We start from the raw sequence: 21,019 nt of genomic DNA on the forward strand, positions 1-21,019 counted from the left end.
AAGACAAGAAATTGGAAGGTTTTGTTTAGGGTTTTTTGACTTTGGGAATTCTCGACCACGATTTCTCGAGTTTCTCGAGTATCTCGAGAAATTTTGAAAGTTTTAAAAAACACTGTTTTTTGTTTTCATTTTTGCTTTATTGCAAATTAGACTCATAGGAGTTGTAGGTTAGATCAACAATCAAACAAATGGTAATTTTATTGTTACTACAAATGATCAAAAATTCAACAACAAACAAGAAAAACTATAGGTGCAGGCGCTTGCGCCGGCGCGGCGATGTGATAGGTATATTATGCTATAGTGTATTTCATTATTTTCATTAGTTATTTTTATTTAACAAAATGTATACAAACCACAATATAGTATTTTATTAGGCAATTCATTTAACTCGATGTGACAAACTTACAGAAGTTTTACTACGTAATACGGTGTAGAGTAAAGCAAGTGTCCTTGGATGTCTGTATCGATTGGTTTTGATTTGCGCGCCATCTCTGTATTTATTCAAGAGTTAAGATCCATAGCGCTATTGCGACTATTGTTGAACAGTCGCGCGGCTCAATGAACAGATGGCGCTTATACAGGTAAGATAATATAAATAAATGTGAAATAAAATAAAATGTTTCTGTTCCACATCGACTGCTGATCTAACAACTAGAGTCAGACCAAGATAAGTCTGCATCGATTTTTATAGCACACGCAGTACAAGTGTTATTTTAAATGTCAAACTTTTATGAAATAAATTATGACGTATAAAATAACACTTGCTCTGCATGCTATCGAAATCGTTGCAGACTTCCCTAGGTCAACTCTATACATGGTATAAAAAATCTATGGGCCCTGGAAGTACCTTTTAAATCTTTATAATACTTAGCTTATTTTACGTAAAGGAAACATTCTTTTATTTAATTTTGCTGTAGGTATTAGTAAAACTGTATTCAGTTTTTTTTTTATGTTAAAAAGGTACTAATTGTACCTAAATTGAGCTATCTCAACATTTCAAGGTAGATTCCCTTCAGAGCCCATATTTTTTTCGGCTCTGTAGGTATAAGCGACCGATGAGAATAATACTATTCCCATTTGTCCCCTATATCAGGCATGGTCAGTGGCGGATTTGCCCTAAAGCCCGGGCCTAGGGTGGCCAGGTATTAGAGACGGCAGTTTATAAATAATATGATAGGTGCTGAGAAAGGGGCGGCTAGTATAGTCACGCTCCGTGATTGTTGATCCATTTAGGGATCTAGCTAAATTGGACATGTACGTATTGAATAAGCAATTTAGTTATAGTAGGAGATCCCACATATGGTCGACCTTCACCAATCTGTCTGACGGATGAAACTATGAAAATATGAAAGAAAATCTGTTCCAGAACACAAATAAATAGGGTTGCCTAAAGAAATATGGTCAAGACAATTTTTAATAAATTTTTGAAAAAAAAATTTTTTTCGGCAAATTTTACCGATTTGTCTGACGAACGAAATAAGTTTCAATGGAAAGAACTTGTACAACATAAATCATCTAGGTTGCCTATCTTTTTCCGGTCACTATTATGTGGTTGCCGTGTTTAAAGAGGTGATTTTATATCGATAATTGCACTCATCTGTCTGATGCTTGAATTATACATCAAAATGATGGTAATTTTATTGCAAATACAATGGTATAGGGTTGCTTGCGAAAATCCGGTCACAAATAAATAAGGGTTGCCAGGCTTTTAATTAAAATAAGAAGGGAAGACTTTTAGCGATAACTCATAAACGGCTTAGCTGACCAAGTTTGTTTTAATTTTATTTGATTGAGTTTTAAGCACTATTTTTTTCATGATTTTTTCCATATTTTTTGGACAGATGGTTCAAAAGTTAGAAGGAAAAACCTTTTTTTTTTCTTTCTAAACGATTATTTTGGAAATGATTCACTTTATCAAGAAACGTTGTTTAAAGACCCCTATTTATTTTGAAAGGCCTATCCAACGACACCCCACACTAGAGGTTGAAACGGTAAAAAATTTGTCACACACATTTTGTTTCTTTCAAAGCGATTATTTCCGAAAATATTCACTTTATCAAAAAATGTTCTACTAAAACCCGTATTCATTTTGAAAGACCTTTCTAAGAATATCCCACACTATAGGGTTACCACGAAAAAAAAATCCTTCCGTACATTTTATTTCTTTTGAGGCGATTATTTCCTAAAATATTCACTTTATCAAAAAATGTTTTCTAAAAAACCGTATTTATTCCAACGACATGTCACATTACAGGGTTGAAGCGAAAAAAATGGTCACATACATTTTTTTCTTTTTTTTTCGTGTGATACCTACGTTGTAAGATGTCATTTGCAGGCATCGGAGTTTTTATCGCATGGTAAGACTAATAGCAAGCTATGGAGTCGACATTTGCCATAAATGTAAACTCATATTCATACTCATACTCATTTATTTAATTTATCTTAAAATGCCTTTAGAGCGGTCGGTCGTGTATATTATCTTAATCGAATTATATAAAAAAATATTTTTCTATTACATTATGAATTCATAACTTCAACTATTTTAACATACAACTATACAAACTACATCGCTGCGAAAGACCTAATGTCATGTAGGTACTGACCGCTGATAAAATTGATTAATATATTTGTCATCATGTGTCAATCACTGGTGATTGCAAACGTAGTAGTTATTTATATCTGTAAGTGGTAAATACGTCGTGGAATATTCCATAATTAATTATTAGGTATGCCTAACCCAGAAATAGCTGCAATTTTGGCATGGATAGAGCCATACAACGATTTACAATATGACTATGAAAAATCTGCTATAGTGTGCTTGAGTTGTGAAGTACAACTCACCCAATTGAAACATACATTTATTTTAAAACATATCAACAGTATTCTTCATCAAACGAAATCCACTGGAACTTTGTACAGAACTGGATAGAAGACCACGAGGAACTAAAATATGATCCCGACCGGTCAGTTATACAATGTACTGTTTGTGATTTTTCTATTACTCAGCTCAAAAAAGACAATGTGCTCAAAGTGATAAAAAGTGCTCAGCATAAAAAGAAATCTGGAATTGCAAGTGACTTCTATATAGACCTTTGTTTATTTCTAATCAACTGTAACATCCCTTGGAATAGACTCAGTAATCCTAACTTTCGTAAATTTATGGAAAAGCATATTTGCTGTAATTGCTCAAATAAAAAATTACCAGATGAATCTCTGTTAAGAAAATATTATCTGCAAAAAATTTATACCCCAGTCATAGAGAAAATAAGAATCGCATTAAACAATTCGTACCTGTGGCTTTCTGTAGATGAAACTTTGGATGTTGCTGGAAACTGTGTCGTTAATGTAATTGTAAAATCACTGCAAGGGCTTCCATCCAGACCGTATTTGCTGTCGTGTAAAGTAATAGAAAAGGTGAATGGATCCTCAATTGCTAAATTAGTAGTAGATAGTTTAATTTTTTTGTGGCAAAATGACTATACACAGAACATTAATAAATTTTTGATATTTTGCACGGATAGTGCTGCATACATGCTTCTTGCTGGCAAAATTTTAAAAAGAACTTTTTATAATATGAAACATGTTACGTGTTTAGCACACGCACTCCATCGAGTTGCAGAAGAAATAAGATCTGAGCATGACGAAGTTAACACTTTGGTCTCAAACGTCAAAAATATATTTCTCAAATCGCCACAAAGAACGAGGCTATTTAAAGAGATGGTTCCCGATGTGCCATTACCCCCGCAACCAGTAATAACGAGGTGGGGTACGTGGCTGAGTGCTGCTTTCTATTATTAAACTTATTATGAAAAAATAAGAAGAGTTATATTTGAATTAAATAGCAGAGAAGCTATCGCAATATCGAAAGCCCAAGCCGCATTGTCGAGCGTAAATATCCAAAGAGAGCTAAGTTTTAGAAAGGATAACTATGAACTTATTGTCGAGTCGATTACAATGTTAGAATGTACCAACATATCCATAAAGCAAACTTTCCGTATATTAGACAAAATTAGACAGTATTTTACATGTTTCGGCCCTGAAACAGTTCAAGATAAATTGGATAAAGTACTCTATAGAAATCCGGACCTCGTAGAGGTTAGAGCCATGGCAAATTCTCAGCAATTCGAAAGAATATTAGAATACGCGACGTTAACATCAGTTGATGTAGAACGATCGTTTTCTAGTCACAAGTGGATATTTGATCATCATAGAACCCGATTTACCCCCGAAAATATGGAAAAGGTCGCAGTTGTTTACTCATTTCATAACTGTAAATATGAAAAAGATGATGCATTTATCATGTCATATCAGGACTTTGAAGCTTTTATTCCTGTAGCTTCATGTTCTATGGAAATTTCCACTAATTAAAAGATCCTACATTCATTTGCCGAAAATATGTCTTGGTTCTCATTTCAACTTAGTCCGGATGAATTCATAATTGTAAATGTAAATATCAGTTTACGAGCCTGTCTTAATGTTCAAATGTACTGTAAAACAAAAAAGAAACAAAATGTGTGTGACAATTTTTTTATTGATTCAACCTCATAGAGTGGGATGTCGTTGGATAGGCCTTTCAAAATAAATAGGGGTCTTTAAACAACATTTCTTGATAAAGTGAATGATTTCGGAAATAATAGTTTAGAAAGAAAAAAAAAAGGTTTTTCCTTCTAGCTTTTGAACCACCTGTCCAAAAAATATGAAAAAAATCTTGAAAATAGTGCTTAAAAAACTCAATCAAATAAAATTAAAACAAACTTGATCAGTTAAGCCGTTTATGAGTTATCGCTAAAAGTCTTCCCTTCTTATTTTAATTAAAAGCCTGGCAACCCTATACCATTGTATTTGCAATAAAATTACCATCATTTTGATGTATAATTCAAGCGTCAGACAGATGAGTGCAATTATAGATATAAAATCACCTCTTTAAACACGGCAACCACATAATAGTGACCGGAAAAAGATAGGTAACATAAATCATGTTGTACAAGTTGTATACTTTCCATTGAAACTTATTTCGTTCGTCAGACAAATCGCTGAAATTTGCCTAAAAATTTTTTTTTCAAAAATTTATTAAAAATAGCCTTGACCATATTTCTTTAGGCAACCCTATTTATTTATGTTCTGGAACATATTTTCTTTCATATTTTCATAGTTTCATCCGCCAGACAGATTAGTGAAGGTCGACCATATATGTGGGATCTTAGACCATTAGGAGCCTAAATGGCTCAACAATCACAAAGCGTGACTGTACTTACTTCAGGGCCTGGGGCCTAGGGCGACCAAGACTGCAAATTCGCCACTGGGCATGGAAAGGCAATTAATAAAATAAAAAACCGGGCAAGTGCGAGTCGGACTCGCGCACGAAGGGTTCCGTACCATAATGCAAAAAAAAAACGAAAAAAAAAAACGGTCACCCATCCAAGTACTGACCACTCCCGACGTTGCTTAACTTTGGTCAAAAATCACGTTTGTTGTATGGGAGCCCCATTTAAATCTTTATTTTATTCTGTTTTTAGTATTTGTTGTTATAGCGGCAACAGAAATACATCTGTGAAAATTTCAACTGTCTAGCTATCACGGTTCGTGAGATACAGCCTGGTGACAGACAGACGGACGGACGGAAGGACGGACGGACGGACGGACGGACAGCGAAGTCTTAGTAATAGGGTCCCGTTTTACCCTTTGGGTACGGAACCCTAAAAAGTTCCTAGTGTTCAGAATTACACATAATAAAAGCAGTTTGGAAAAATATTTAATAATGACATTTTTGCATTACCTAGCAGAACCATTAAAATAAAAACCAACATCTCGGTTTTCTTTGTGTAATTTTGAACACTATTATGTTATATTTGGAATAATACAAATAAACCAGTTTTCATCGTTTATTTATTTCTACGACGACGGCGGGGGGGGCGTATGTTTTCACTGTTTTCAGCGGCTAGTTTTCTTTTTCTTGGTGGCGCAGATGTTTTCTTCCTCTCTTTCTCATGAATGGCTTCTTTTATGTAGGCTGGGTCTCTAATATGATATGATCTGAACTGATTTTAATCCGCAATTGAGAGGGCCATGAGATGATATTTCTTGCAACTTGTCAAAGAACTGGTCCACATTTACAATCCTCCTGCCATATTTTGTTTCATGGCCACTGAAATTATAGAAAATTATTAACAAAAAACCAGGCAAGTGCGAGTCGGACTCGCGCACGAAGGGTTCCGTACCATAATGCAAAAAAAAAAAACGGTCACCCATCCAAGTACTGACCACTCCCGACGTTGCTTAACTTTGGTCAAAAATCACGTTTGTTGTATGGGAGCCCCATTTAAATCTTTATTTTATTCTGTTTTTAGTATTTGTTGTTATAGCGGCAACAGAAATACATCATCTGTGAAAATTGTCAACTGTCTAGCTATCACGGTTCGTGAGATACAGCCTGGTGACAGACAGACGGACGGACGGACGGACGGACGGACGGACGGACGGACGGACGGGACGGAAGGACGGACGGACGGACGGCAGGACGGACGGACGGACGGACGGACAGCGAAGTCTTAGTAATAGGGTCCCGTTTTACCCTTTGGGTTCGGAACCCTAAAAAGCAACAAATTAATTAAACCTACCTTTTAGAAATAAATTTATAGAAATATTTCATACAAATACAGTTTCACATGTATATCGCTTCACTGGGAGAAGGGAGTCAAGGCACATCTTAAGCCCCGTCTTCATATCGTGATATGGAGAGGAGGCTTTAGAGATCACAAAAACTTAAAGGTTCTCACCGGCCATATTCTATACAGAGTGAGGAAGAAAAATGTACTAAGTAGTTTGTAAGTAATAGGTTCTCTTTTTTCAGAGAAGGTTACAAAATCAAAGCCAAGTCAAATCCTTTATAATTTCAGGATTTTCTACACAGCACAGAACTTGGCACCCATATAGATCTCAATTATTTTGTCGGCGAGTTAAAAACGACAGTCATATTTTTAATATTGGACTTGGCTCTCATTTCACATTTATGTTATTGTTGGGATACAATTATTCACTTATTTTGAACCATTTAAATATATCTAAAGACCCATACGGGCATTACACTAAGAATGGTGCTGTTCAGCAGTGTCACTCACAAATTATCGCCCGTGTAAGGCCAGTCTTTAGATATATGTCAATGTTTTGAACCCATGTAATAAATATAAAATAAAATCTTTACTTACTGTTCAGGGCCAGTAGGTATATTTTCATGTGTTATATTAAAATCATTTCCTTCAGTGTCTTCACTCAAATAGTCTACATAAGCAGAAAAAGATCTGTAACAATGAAAAATATAAACAAGCCGTAATCAAACAAGTAACCATCATGCTCCATTATGTGTCCGACTCCATGTATGACAAACCAAAACATGTTTGTAATTTGACTTATTTACAATTTCCTGCTTAAAACAAGTCAACTCAATTAAATTACAGATAGATATTGGGACTGAAGGTATTTACATAGCCACCAGACATGGACCTATTTCACAAAATCATTTACTTGTATTACTTAAAACAAACTGCTTAGGGCCGGTACAGACGGACTGCAACACAACTGCAACTTGTGTGGAAACTGCATGCTGACATTGCATTTGGCGTGCAGTTCATACACAAATTGCAGTTAGGTTGCAGTCCATCTGTATCTGCCTTACAGAAATTTTTAACTGCTGACCGACTTATTGACTACAGACACTATGGTACCTAATGCAATTTATTATCATTTGTAAGTAAGAACAGAAGAAACGCACTGAAAACTTCAAATATGAACATATTATGGTTCATGACATACTGCTTTCATTCACATGGACAGATGGACACACAAAATAGACAGCGGAGGCTTACTAGTATGGTTCCAATTGTATCCATGCTGGAAGGAATTTGTTAAATATTGACATGTGGGTAAGGTATGATGATCTGCGGGTACCACCAGTTTGGTTCTAGCTAGCAAGCCAGCATAAAAGCAGGCTAAGCTGGCTGTGAGGTAAAATTAAACATAAGTACTTACTTAATATTATTACTCATCCAAATAAAACTTACGGTTCAGGTTGATTTGTGGTTTCTTTAGCAGATTGACACACTTCACTGTCAATTTGGTCATGTGCATCAGGTGGCCTGGAAGAAGAATAAAGTGTAGTTGAGCTATACTATAAAGATTCCATGCAATTAACGACATCATTAGATTCTTATTTCGTTAGGCAAGACATAAGGATGACAAGGAAATTCTTCTTTTGTACCTTGTTATTGATCAGTAAACGTCAAACTTCTATGAAAATATGTAATTATAAATAGCACTTGCACTAGTTGCACTGCGTTGGCTATCAAAATCGCTGCAGACTTTTTTTGGTCTAATTCTATGAAACGTGGCCTGCTAGACTAAACCCCTAGTATGCGGCCTGTTAAAACTGATCATTGAAAGTAACCTTGATAATCAAAACAATACTCTCACGCACGGATCCATGTCACGAGAGGTAAAAGTATGTTATTGTAGGTAGGTACTTACTGTGCAGCAGCTTTGTAACGACATTCCGGAGCATGTTTGCTTTCGTTTTCGCTTCAATCTCACTGATGCACTAGATTTTCGTCCCTTCTTGTTCCCCATTCTAAGGGATTTTCAAACATAAAGTACGTACGCACACGTACGTTAGTACGAAACGACTTGCATCACACAAAACACTAAGTTCAATAACAAATAACAACAAGTAACAGGAATAAAACAATAAGGAATACACGCTAACTCATACGGAATCGTGGAACGATAGACAACACAATGTCAAGCAAGATTGACAAGTTTTCTCAATATCCAAACAACAAACAACGAACCAGTCTGGCAACAGTGCAAAGCGCTCGTGGCGATTTCGAACAATGCACGAACTTGCAACGTCGCTTTCTTTGCTAGAAAATGCTTTATCTAGAATCTAAAACTTTTTAAAATCAAAGTATGTTGAAATCCATGTAATTTACTAAATTAATTTAGATCATTTTTTATTTTTTTTTAGAATAATTTAAGCATTATATTAGATTTTTCTTTAAAAGAGTACACTATTCTATGTCATGGTATAGATTCGTGTAATAATTTTATCCTTACGCTACAAAAGCGCCTGCGCAATATGACAGAGCAATCGTAGTCCGACGAATAATCGTAGGCACTAGGTGGTTTTGGGTCTACAACCCCTATTACAACTATTTGGAAGAAAACTGTTATATTAGAAAATAGACAAAGGTCTTACAAGTAAGTTAAAAAAAAATGCTGTCGTAAAATTCTGTCCGGATGGAATAAAATGCATATAAGTATTTATTAAAACTAGTTATGAAATGTACTTTCTAGACTTCATTATAACAGACAGACACATAACGATTACAATATCCAATACTTGAGTGTATTTTCGACAGGAATAATCACTTTCCAGACCTCCATATGCCATAATATGACCAAACTATTTCGACAAAGACACCTCTTTTTTACGGTTTTGCCCACCCCTTCACCGGTACTTACTCAACGTAACAATGAAGCTGGCAAAATTGTGCTATTTTGCTAATAGGATAATACCTATATCGAGATGATTAGATTTATCAAAAGTAATCTAGTTTTGTAATATTTGTTATTAAATGGCCCCATAATTCGTTTTTTTTATCATTATATAGAAGATAAGCGATCTTGACGTCTCTTTTTATTGAAAAACTTATGAAGAATAAGTTACGGCAAATGGTATGTAACAATTAAATCATATACGATCATTTACATCAGGGCTCTCCAAACCCCGGCCCGCGGGCCAAATCCGGCCCGCGAAGCGTTCCAATCCGGCCCGCCGACAGCGGTCCAATCCGGCCCGCGGCCTGAGGCGCAATATGGCCCTCAGGTAAAAAAGTTTGGAGACCCCTGATTTACATTAACGATTTTTTTAATAGTATTAATAGCGTTTTTCAATAAAAAGACACTTTAAGATTGTTTACCTTTTTTCTAATGTTAAAAAAACGAAGTATAGTTATGAACCTAAAACGAGACGAATTATTTACACATAATAGTAGTTCAAAAGTTTCAAAACATGAAAATCAGCTGAAGCCAGAACGATAGGCGACGGATCAAGGCAGTTTTTTATTTAGTTGGTTAACTAATAAATGTAAAAAAAAAACATTGTTTACATTTATTTAACTACCCAAAGAAATACACTACAGACACATCAAGTGTTATACGCGTGTTTTCTTTTTACTTATGACAAGAGATTTATTTCTCGAGTTCTCGAGGCATTGAGTCTTTTTTTCCCGCCTCGCCGAAAGTCAAATTTCTCGAGATTTCTCGCCTCGAGAATTCTCGAGAAACCCTAGTTTTGTTTGAACCAATTGTCGTACATACAGATATCACATGTCATGTAATGACAGCCGAATTATGGAGTTGATGGCCTTTTTTCGTACCGATACCAAGTTCAACAGCCAACTGCAACATTGACCAAAGTATTTAATTCAAGCTTAAATATAAATAACGTGCACTAGTCACATTACTCATTAGACATAACGTACACAAATGTGGCCTAAGTGCCGAAGTTTCTTGCGTTGCGTCTTAAGAGTGACTCGGAGAGGTGCGCAGTTGTAAGATTGTGTCTTCTTCTATAGCGTTATCCCGGCCCTTGCCAGGGTCCGCTTTCCTACTTTCTTTCCTCCACTTTGCGCGATCCTGGGCGTCGTCTTGTGTGTGAGCCCGTTCATGCTCATATCTGCTTTCATTGACATGCAGTTGTAAAATGGTGTATCTCTACTTATTTATTTACAGAATTAGGGGACGTAAATGTCCAACTACTGAAGCCCTTCTTGTCGCCTAATAGCGGTATCGCCAACTCAGTCTTCAAACTCAGCAGCCGTATGTTAGAAAACTGCTCGGATGTAGGATTTTGGATCCCAAAAGACAAGGAAGATCACATCCAGTGGTTGGCTAGGATAACCACTGCGTTACTTGATGTGCTGGTATCAGATACAAATTATATAAAAACTCTGAAAGAAGTATGCAAAATTAAGGTATGAATAGCTTACGATATTCCTTGCTTGTTTAAAAATGTCACGTACGCCAAAATTACTTGGGCAAGTCAGCCAATATAAACTTTACTTGAAAACACGAAGGCAGTATTTTTTTGGCAGTCAATCAGCCCATAAGCGATGTATTGTATCAACAGAACCTGTTTACTAATTTGTATATAATGCTCTACTTCAACAGTTGTATTTCTTTCATTTTAGCCAACAATTTGCCAGGACATACTGCCAGGCTTGGTCGGATTACTTCTCTATTCATCGCCCGAAACACACATACAGATCTTCAGCGATCAAATAAACAATTTCTTTAAATACATCTGGAACATGAACTTCGATGCTGAAATCGACAACAGTGGTGATCGCTGTAACCGCAGCTCAAATGTGATTGGCCATGATCGCAAAATGATTATTCGGTATATGATTGATATTGTTAATTTCGTACGTCTTCAGAGGACTCATTATAAGTCGCGGTAAGTGTTTGTTCGTTACTATGTTAGATGTATCTAAGTGTCAAAACAAAACTGACGGAAAATTTTAACCTAACCGCCACTACGTACTACGTGTATCGCTATACAAAAGGCGGCAGTCTGTTATTATATGGAAGAATCGGTTCAGCTGCGCTACGTTTACTTGAAGTTGGGCTTGGAGCACAACATTATTATGACCTGACAAACAACTTTTGACATGCCTGTTCGCTTTACTTTACTCTATATTGGCAAAGTTCTTTTGTACGGGAAAGGCGAAAATGTGCGAAAAATTGCGTACTTTAAAATATAATCTCCTTAAAATGTATTAAGATACGTCCAGATCTGGCGAATGCGTCACTAATGCGCCTATTTACGAAAGGCATTATGTAGTTATTATGATAGACGTACTTGCAATGCGCAAGTGATTCTCGAATGACGCCCTGGTTTTGATAAAGTGAACTTATTCCAGCCCTGACCGTACCCCAGTGGACGCACTGAACTACTTGAGGCTGGACTACGACAAGGTGGCCTGGGCGGCTTCCGTGGCCGACCAGAACTTGGTGGCGATATATTACGGGGAGCTTTGGGCCGTCGCCCAGAACGCCGGCGTTCCTCCGCCTTCACCTGAACGCACTACCAATCTGGATGGTGGTGACAATATTCAGAGGATTTTCAGAAAGGTACGACAGAATACTGATTAAAACTTCATGCTTGAAATGTTTGACTTACGCCCATTTTAAACGTGAAGCTGAGATAGCGTACGGGGGGCGGGATGGTCTCAAAATATAGAAATTTGTAATCATAATGGAAGATAAGACTTATGGTCAAATTTGAACTTTTTATATTATAGGGTTGAAGAACAAATGGAAGACCATGTCAATTATCAGCATAGATAAGGCTACATCTGTACATAACTTGGGATCAAACCTTCGCGTTATCTTATTGTGAAACTCGCTTGTGGCTCGGTTTACAAAACTGTCTCTGGGGTGTCGCTTATCGTTATTAGAGATCAGTCTATTCGTAACTTGTTTGACATTTCAGAATTCTGTACCTTAGGTATATTCGTCAATAGTCCGATATTATGCAGCATGATCTGCAGCAGTCGCCAAATTAACCATTGAATTCCCGTTCCAGTGTTTCGTATCTATCGGCGAAATGGATGCAGTCGACGGCTGCGGCACAGCGCATCTGACAAGCGAAGAAGAGAAGCGTAACCACCTCATCAACACGGGCCAATACTCGGACGCTCTACTGTCTCACGACATCGCCTTGTCTGGCAGTCCTTCAACGGACCTGCAGTTAGGCGTTGTGAGGTCGCTGTACAAGTCTGGCATGCACCATTTGGCTCTCCAGTACATTAAGTCGCTACCGGAAAATGATCAGCTTAACGATGTTAAGTTTGATTGTCTAACTTGTCTAGGTGAGTTCTAGTTTATATTTTGGGGTTTTACAATGTGCGGAAACCCTACTCTTATGATATCGCCTTATTCAATAGACCTATAGGCCTACAGCGAGGAGTAGTGAGGTCACTGTATATTTAGGCCTGCAGTATATTAAGTCGCTACCGGAGAATGATCAACTTAACGATGTCAACTTGTCAAGTATGATTGCTTGGCCTGTTCTGGTTTATAATATTTGGGGTTTTTACAATATACGGCCCTACTCTCACGAATTCGTCTTATTTACCGAAGGCAGCTTAACGATGTCAAGCAAGAAGTATGATCGTGACTTGTTATGAGTTCTGGTTTAAAAGTACTTTATACAAAGTTGCAAACATTAATTCACCACATTCCTCCATAATAATCACGACGACATAGTGCGATGTTATTAATATTTATAGAGATAAATGTTACATTCATATTAATTGATAAAATACGTACGTCTATCATAAAATGTGCCATTCTCAACCAAAAGGTTACTTATTGTCGGTTGTCAATAAGGCGCTATTTCCATATAGCTTCAATTTGAAATCAACCTTACCGACAACCGACAATGTGGTACCTTTTGGTTGAAAACGTCTCAGATGTAAGGTATGGTGTGGAATATTTACATCATTACAGCCATAAAAAAATATGATTGTTGTTTTAGGAGATTGGAACCATTTCGTTGATACAAAAGATTTGGAAGAGAAGTGCAAGACTTCAATGAAAACTCCTCTGTCGCTAATAAAAGCACTGCGCTACGCCTGTCTCAAAGACTGTCTAAACGTGCAAGCAGAACAGAACTTGGGGTCTAAACTTACTTTACCCCTGGACAGAGCAAAGCTGGCTGTTGCCAAATGGTGCCAGAACTTCAATATGGAAAACTGTCAGAACGTGTACAGAGTTGTAGCGAATTTGCAACTTTTTAGTGATATTGAGGAATACTTTTTAGTCAGAAGCAATAAACTAACGGTAAATAGTTTATTGAGTAACTGGAAAGTCGAGAAACTGCCTTCGTTTCATGATTTTAAACACATGGAGTCATTGATATCGCAAAGGAGTTTGATACTTGAGCATGCTGGGAAAAATTACAAAACATTTTTGAACGATATTGTATCGCTCCAGTTGCAATACGCAGGTATGGAAACGCCAGTATCTATTACTTATCAAGTGAAACAATATGCCTGCACGAGTATTTATAAAACACAGCCCTAAGTCACAACTCTGTTATAATTTTTAATGATTTTCTTTCTCCTACTAATTGCATCCAGTACAAATCTGCGGGTCTGCGGGTCGTGTACATATATGACGTTTATGGCTTTAATTACTTTACTCCAATGATGGACTGAACTGACTGACTGTCCACGGATCGTAACATCCGTTAGCCTAGGACGTGCAGTATGCCTGGACCATCTATCTACCTTCCCTTCTTTTTATTGGTTAACTTACATCAAGCATTCTGATACCGAGTACCTTATTACACTCTCAATACTCCACCTTATATAAATACCTAAATAATACCATAATATGATGTTCCAGAATTGGGACTGTCCAATGGAAGACTTCAAATGGCTCAACGTCTGTTGTCTGTCGCCAAGAACTTGCAAAATAGTGACGCGGTGTCTTTGGTAGAGAGCCGAGTGTCCTGGGCTAAAGGGCACAGGGAAATCGCACTTTCTCTTATTCGCATGATGGGAGACCGCACTGATGACATTGAACTACATGCTGCGTCGTTAAGGTATTTTAACTTATACAGGGAGTTGACTCTGATTTTACTAGACTTAAGTATATCTTAAAAGTATAATTCAGTTAAAACTGGTTTGTTAAATTTTATTAATCACTGTTTTTTCAGTACAACTTAATTATAATTTTATAGAGTTATAAATTGTACTCAGATGACAGCTAATATTAAACAACAAAGAAAACAATAGGGAAGGCGCATAAACTATAGGAAGCAGCACAGGAGCCCCCTGTTTATTGGCGCGAAGTGTAAATGTCAAGTTTAAGCTTCCAATGTAGCCCACAAGATGGCAAAACCTTCAATGCACAAGAAAACGCATGTGAACTGTAGAGGGCAGCACTTGCTTTGGCGTGAAATATCAATCTGCAGTTTATGTTTCCTATTCACACTATTCAGGTCACAAGATGGCAGACCTTCCAACGCGCACGGTCCCTATAATATTTTTCCTAAAGAAATCGTTAATTTGACAAGAAGTAAATGCTTGTACTTAAATAAGGTGCATAATCTACTCTGTCGTTTCAGACAATATGGAATGTGGATGGCAGAATCGAAATTTGATAATCCCAGAGACATAATAAACAAATTTTTGAAGAAAAGTCTCGATGTGTTGGCTGGAAGCGACCACAGGCAAACAAGACTTAAAGTTTACCACGACATTGCAAAATTCGCAGACTCAGAATATAAACAGGTACCTAATAATAGTACATTACTACAGAGGCCGGGACGCGAATTTACAAAAGCTATACTATTTCAGTCACGACGCAGATTTTAATAGGTGAGCTTTTGTTTATGCATATTACTTGACAATATCTATACCGTTTCGGTAAAAAGTAGTCACTGAAATGGATTAGCTTTTTGCATACATATTTTCAAATAATATTCACGCCAAAACCTAGTCGAGTTTAGTAAGTTCAGGCATGTTTGAATGTGATATCTAAATTTCAATAATACTCATTTACTCAAATGGTTTAGATTTTGTCGCGATATATTTAAACATTAATGCTCTCACAATACCTAGTCGAGCGGAGTCTCGCCGTCATTGTTCAATATTATTCATCGAGTATTATTTGTATGACACTAAAGTTCACTGAATATTGATTTCAACAATAATTTTTTTACTAAATTACTTTTCACCTAGTATTCATGTAAATTGCCAAAAAAGTAGTTTAGGTTAGTTTGATCTGCAACCTCCAAGAAAACGAAATGTTGCTGGAAAAGTGGGTTAGGTTAGGTTAGAACTGCGACCCCCAAGAAAACGAACTGTTACCAAAAATGTGGGTTAGGTTAAGTTAGAACTGCGGCCCTCAAGAAAATGAACTGTTGCCAGAAAAGTGGCTTAGGTTAGGTTAGAATTGCAACCCCCAGGAAAATGAACTGTTGCCAGAAAAGTCGTTCTATGTAAAAAAAAAGTCGGGTCGCTGTTTGGTCGCAGTTCACCTAACACGCTCTTCCTCGCTTCGCTCGTCGTCGCACCTATCTTGAACTCCGTCAAATGACTAGACGATATCGTATTAATAAATATCTAGCAAGTTGAATGATTTGACCAAAGAAATGTACTCCAAACGTTGTACTATGTAGTAATAATCTACTTAACAATAATTCTATAATGTAAAACGTTGTCATGATGAAAATTTGGCGAATGTTGGTTGCCAAAGTAAATCATCTGCGAAAAGTTGTCTGGCAAGTGAAATTCGGACAATAAAACTTCGGAGAAAAGGCAGAACACCGTAGTAAATCTTGGTCCTTAAATAAATCATCTACTTCGTTATGTACCAATGTATTATAAAATACAGTCGACTTATAATTGTATTACGATTTCACATTAAACATGTCCTAATAAGAAATCTCACCTGATATAGTTCTTAAATGAAAAAAAAAATTAGGCATTTTTAAGTAATTAGCACGAACGGTTAATTAATACAATACAATCGGAGTCATTACTAAAATATTATTCAAGTTTAGATCGCAACAAACTAGCATTTGTAGCAACAATATCCATATTAATTTAGCCAACAAAGTCTATACGATTTCAGTAAATTTCTGTACTGTAATGGATTAGGGTTTGGTCAAGTTTTGTCCAAACAAAAGCTAATCCAGTTCAGTTTGCATCTGGACCTTATCAGTATAGGCTTTGTAAATTCGCGGCCGGGACAAAAGGGGTTGCCGGCCGAAGACATATAGATAGGTCTGAGGCGGGCAACCCCATATTTCCCGCCGAGGTATGTATAGTGCTTTTCTCAAACATGCAATGAAATAATAATAAAAATGGATGAAGATGATTGTTTCATGTCCTAATGTGATAGGTTGTTCAGTGCGTGGGATTCCTATGGGGAACGAAAATTTTATTATTTTTGCGCTACGACGCACGGTTTAGGAAATACAGCCCTATAAATATTTTTCTTCCTTTTTAGGGTTCCGTACCCAAAGGGTAAAACGGGACCCTATTACTAAGACTTCGCTGTCCGTCCGTCCGTCCGTCTGTCACCAGGCTGTATCTCACGAATCGTGAAATTTTCACAGATGATGTATTTCTGTTGCCGCTATAACAACAAATACTAAAAACAGAATAAAATAAAGATTTAAATGGGGCTCCCATACAACAAACGTGATTTTTGACCAAAGTTAAGCAACGTCGGGAGTGGTCAGTACTTGGATGGGTGACCGTTTTTTTTTGCTTTTTTTTTTTGTTTTTTTTTTGCATTATGGTACGGAACCCTTCGTGCGCGAGTCCGACTCGCACTTGCCCGGTTTTTTTTCTTTTTTTTGTGTTTTTTAAATATGACTTACGGGTTTCATAAAGGGGAACGAAAATTTGATTATTTTTGCGCTACGACGTACGGTTTAGGAGATACAGCCTTATAAAGCTTTGTTTTCTCTGTTTTGTTTTTTTTTTATATTAATTAGGGGTTTCTTACAGAGGAACAAAAATTTGATTATTTTTACGCTACGACGTAAGGTTTAGGAGATACAGTATTATAAAGCTTTTTTGTATTTTTTTTTTCTTTTTTGTGTTTTTTTTTAATATATTAATTAGGGGTTTCTTACAGAGGAACGAACATTTTATTATTTTTGCGCTACGACGCACGGTTTATAGGAGATACATCCCTATAAATATTTTTCTTCCATTTTTTCTTTTTTTTTTCTTTTGTGTTTTTAAATATGACCTAGGGGTTTCATACAGGGGAACGGTTTAGGAGATACAGCATTATAAAGTTTTTTTTGTAATTTTTTTTTATATTAATGAGGGGTTTCTTACAGAGGAAAAATAATCGTACCATAAACCAAATACTGCCTATTTTTTTTTAAGTGGTAACACACCATCGCACCGCACCGCGACCCTGGAGCGTCGCACCCATAAGTAAGAGCGAGAAAGAGAAACAGATATCTCTTTCTCGCTCTCACCCATGGGTGCGACGCTCCGAGGCCGCGGCGCGGTGCGACAGTGTGTTACCACTTTAATGGCTGAATGCCACGATGGTGTGTCACAAATATCTGTGAAATGGAAATTACAAAAGAGGACTTTGCCGGCCTAGGCCTGCAAGAATTGTATGAAATTCCATTAACGACCTCTTGTCCTAGCCGCACCTGAAACGTCATACTTCGCATCCTATTATAAGGAACATAACATCAATATTTCATTGCATGTTTGAGAAAATGTAATATCCTCTGTTTAACCAAATGGTACACCAGCGGCGCAGAACAGGGCAGGGTAGCGTTCTCTTGTGTCAGAGCCCAATATCCTGTTTGGGTCACTGAGCTAGTGAAGTGAGTAACCGTTTATAGGGCACTTAACAATACAATACAATACTCTTTATTGCACACCTCATATAGCTTACAATAAATGTACAAAAACATAAATAAAGACTATTGGATAGAGGTAAAAACAGGCGGTCTTATCACTTAAGAGCCATCCCTTACACACAACCTTTGGGTATCGGGGACAATAAAATTGGACGATATGGTTATTTAACTTAGTTTTTAAAGCAATTTAAGGTGGTTTAAAAGCATCCCCATTTCAATTTGTTACAGTCTATAGCTTACTTCTATGACTTGTACTAATATTGTTTTTCAGGTAGTTTCATATATGAATTCTTCAATATTTGAACACAAATTGAAATGTATGGAAAATATGAAGGATGCGGCAGACTCCCTGAGAACAACATCAACGCAACAGCAATTGACCAGGTAGGTAGGCACTATTAGGGATATGAACCTAAATATTGTTTCACATAATTTAGATAATTTCAATGAAAGTTATATTTGTATTTTATAAGGGATGAAAAAAAATATCTGGCGACTACGAGGGGATTGAGTAACTTGGACGAGGCAGATATTGCAAATACAAAGGCTGAGAAGCAACGATATTTGCAACTAGCTATGAGGTAATTGAGTAGAAATTTTAGTGCATTTAATATTACAACCCCAACATCTACACATTGCAGTATTAGCTGTACAATCAACTAGTTTAGCCTTTTGACTGCCAAGGACGGCAACTGACGTGCGAGGTTACAACCCAATATCAACCTTCGCGCATTGTGACAAGGTTCACGATGAGGCACCGCGCACGATAGGCGTAATGTTCAAAGGGTTATATATATGCTAAACATGATGGTGCACAACAACTATGTAATTCTTTACTCAAAATTCTTCAGATTATATCAGGTTTGAAATCTAATTTTTACCATTATTACAGGTACTATCTGCTATCTCTAAAGCACAGCGAAGAGAACAACCTATCAGTGTTCCGCGTCATCTCCCTATGGCTGGCCAACCCAGGTTTAGAGTTGGACGCGGACGGCGACAGTTTCGAGGCGCTGTTACGCGCGCTGCCTTCACGCAAGTTCCTAGCATCGCTTCCACAGTTGGCGCCTCGGCTGGCACAAGAAACCGGGGCTTTTGCTGAAAATTTGAACAATATTTTGAGTAAGATTTAGATTTACAAGTTTTCAACCCTTTAATACGCAATGTAGATAAGCTCTTTTGGCTAGCCAATCCGGGGACCCGCAAGTCTAGAAGACGCAAGAGAAGGAACAAGAAAACTTGAACAATACGTTGAATAAGATCTCGATTCCCGTGACTTTTGACACATTATTAACAAAGTAGATCTTTTCTCTATGGCTATTTGCTAACCCGGGACTAGAGCTAGACAAAGATGCCGGTAGCTTTGAGACGCTGTTACGCACTATGCCGTCGCGCAAGTTTTTAGCGTTCCTCCACCAACTCCCAGCCATTCAAAACACAAACTTGTAACTCGGGAGGTGGAGGCAGTATCGTCTTTACCATAAGGGCATACGGGGCCCGTGCCCAGGGCTTCCATCCTCAGGGGGCCCTGAAGGACAGACAGTAACAGTATATTTGATTACCCATATATAATAAATAGAAGATCATAGTAGAAAGATGTTAGTTTAATTCGCTTTCTTAACTTTCCAAAAGGGCCCCAAATTCTTATGTGCCCAAGGGCCCCAGCATAGTTTAAGATGGCCCTGTGTGGAGGTAACTTTTCTGTCAAAACGATATCGTGACGGTGGGAGTGTTGGTAGTATTGTGGAAATAAACACGTAGTTCCCGCTCGCATGTTGTTGTTCGAACCTATATATATATATCGTTATATTTTATAAACTTTCGTTACCCATTCTTTTTTCCTCGATATGCGGGGAAGAACAAAGGATCGGGAGAGTGCACTCTCCCCATCTTTTTCATCGTTAACAACTCCGGCGGTTAGCACAGAAACAGCTAACGTTTTTTCTGTTTTCATCAGAACGTTGCGCGAAAGAGCACCCGCACCACACTCTCCCCATCCTCTTCAGTCTCAAGAATTCAGACAAAGACATGCGCATCCTGAACGCAAGTCGGCACGCGGCAGGCGATGCGCCGACATCGACTCAAGAGCCTCCGGAGCCGCGCGTCGGAGCGACTGAGGCATTGATATCGGCGTTGGCGGCTGAAAGCTCGGCTCTAGCTAAAATTATAGCACAGATGGAATGTATGTGCGATGGTTAGTACTACCATACCATAATCTTCCTATTGTCCTCAGTTACTATCAAACTCAGACTTTTCATAAAAGGATATTTTAATGCAACCGGACTTTAGTCAGGCGTGGCTCACTCCGCGATTTCGTCGCGTCGGTATATGTACTTGTAGATGTACATGCAGCCACACCAGGTGTCTAGCAGTAATAGCACAGAAAAAATAATAGTACTAGGTACAGAAGACTCACTCTCTAATAAAACGCGTCTGTTACGATCAGGACAGATATGGCCGCTAGGTGGCGACAGCGCCACGCGCGGCTTATGGCTAGCCACCAAAATTGGTGTGGAATGGATGTACTTGTAGCTACCTGTAGCAAAGCGA

General features: G+C 37.6%; 1 protein-coding gene and 1 long non-coding RNA gene across 2 annotated transcripts in view; one reads left to right on the forward strand and one right to left on the reverse strand.

Moving 5' to 3' along the window:
* Window positions 1–21,019, forward strand: part of LOC134790710 (serine-protein kinase ATM) — a 41,776-nt gene that overhangs the window by 15,876 nt on the left and 4,881 nt on the right. The window contains exons 16-26 of the mRNA XM_063761616.1: window positions 10,786–11,027; window positions 11,244–11,509; window positions 11,976–12,186; window positions 12,641–12,926; window positions 13,595–14,065; window positions 14,467–14,665; window positions 15,191–15,356; window positions 18,741–18,853; window positions 18,943–19,050; window positions 19,362–19,591; window positions 20,427–20,663. Coding sequence (XP_063617686.1) covers window positions 10,786–11,027; window positions 11,244–11,509; window positions 11,976–12,186; window positions 12,641–12,926; window positions 13,595–14,065; window positions 14,467–14,665; window positions 15,191–15,356; window positions 18,741–18,853; window positions 18,943–19,050; window positions 19,362–19,591; window positions 20,427–20,663 — 2,529 coding nt within the window. The remainder of the gene's footprint in view (window positions 1–10,785; window positions 11,028–11,243; window positions 11,510–11,975; window positions 12,187–12,640; window positions 12,927–13,594; window positions 14,066–14,466; window positions 14,666–15,190; window positions 15,357–18,740; window positions 18,854–18,942; window positions 19,051–19,361; window positions 19,592–20,426; window positions 20,664–21,019) is intronic.
* LOC134790715 (uncharacterized) lies at window positions 5,809–8,830 on the reverse strand. Its single transcript, XR_010144211.1, has 4 exons — window positions 8,521–8,830; window positions 8,058–8,132; window positions 7,206–7,298; window positions 5,809–6,145 (listed from the first exon to the last, which is right to left on the reverse strand). It is a non-coding gene; the product is annotated as an uncharacterized LOC134790715 (long non-coding RNA).

This window comes from Cydia splendana, chromosome 5 (genome assembly GCF_910591565.1).
Source record: "Cydia splendana chromosome 5, ilCydSple1.2, whole genome shotgun sequence".
NCBI lineage: Eukaryota > Metazoa > Arthropoda > Insecta > Lepidoptera > Tortricidae > Cydia > Cydia splendana.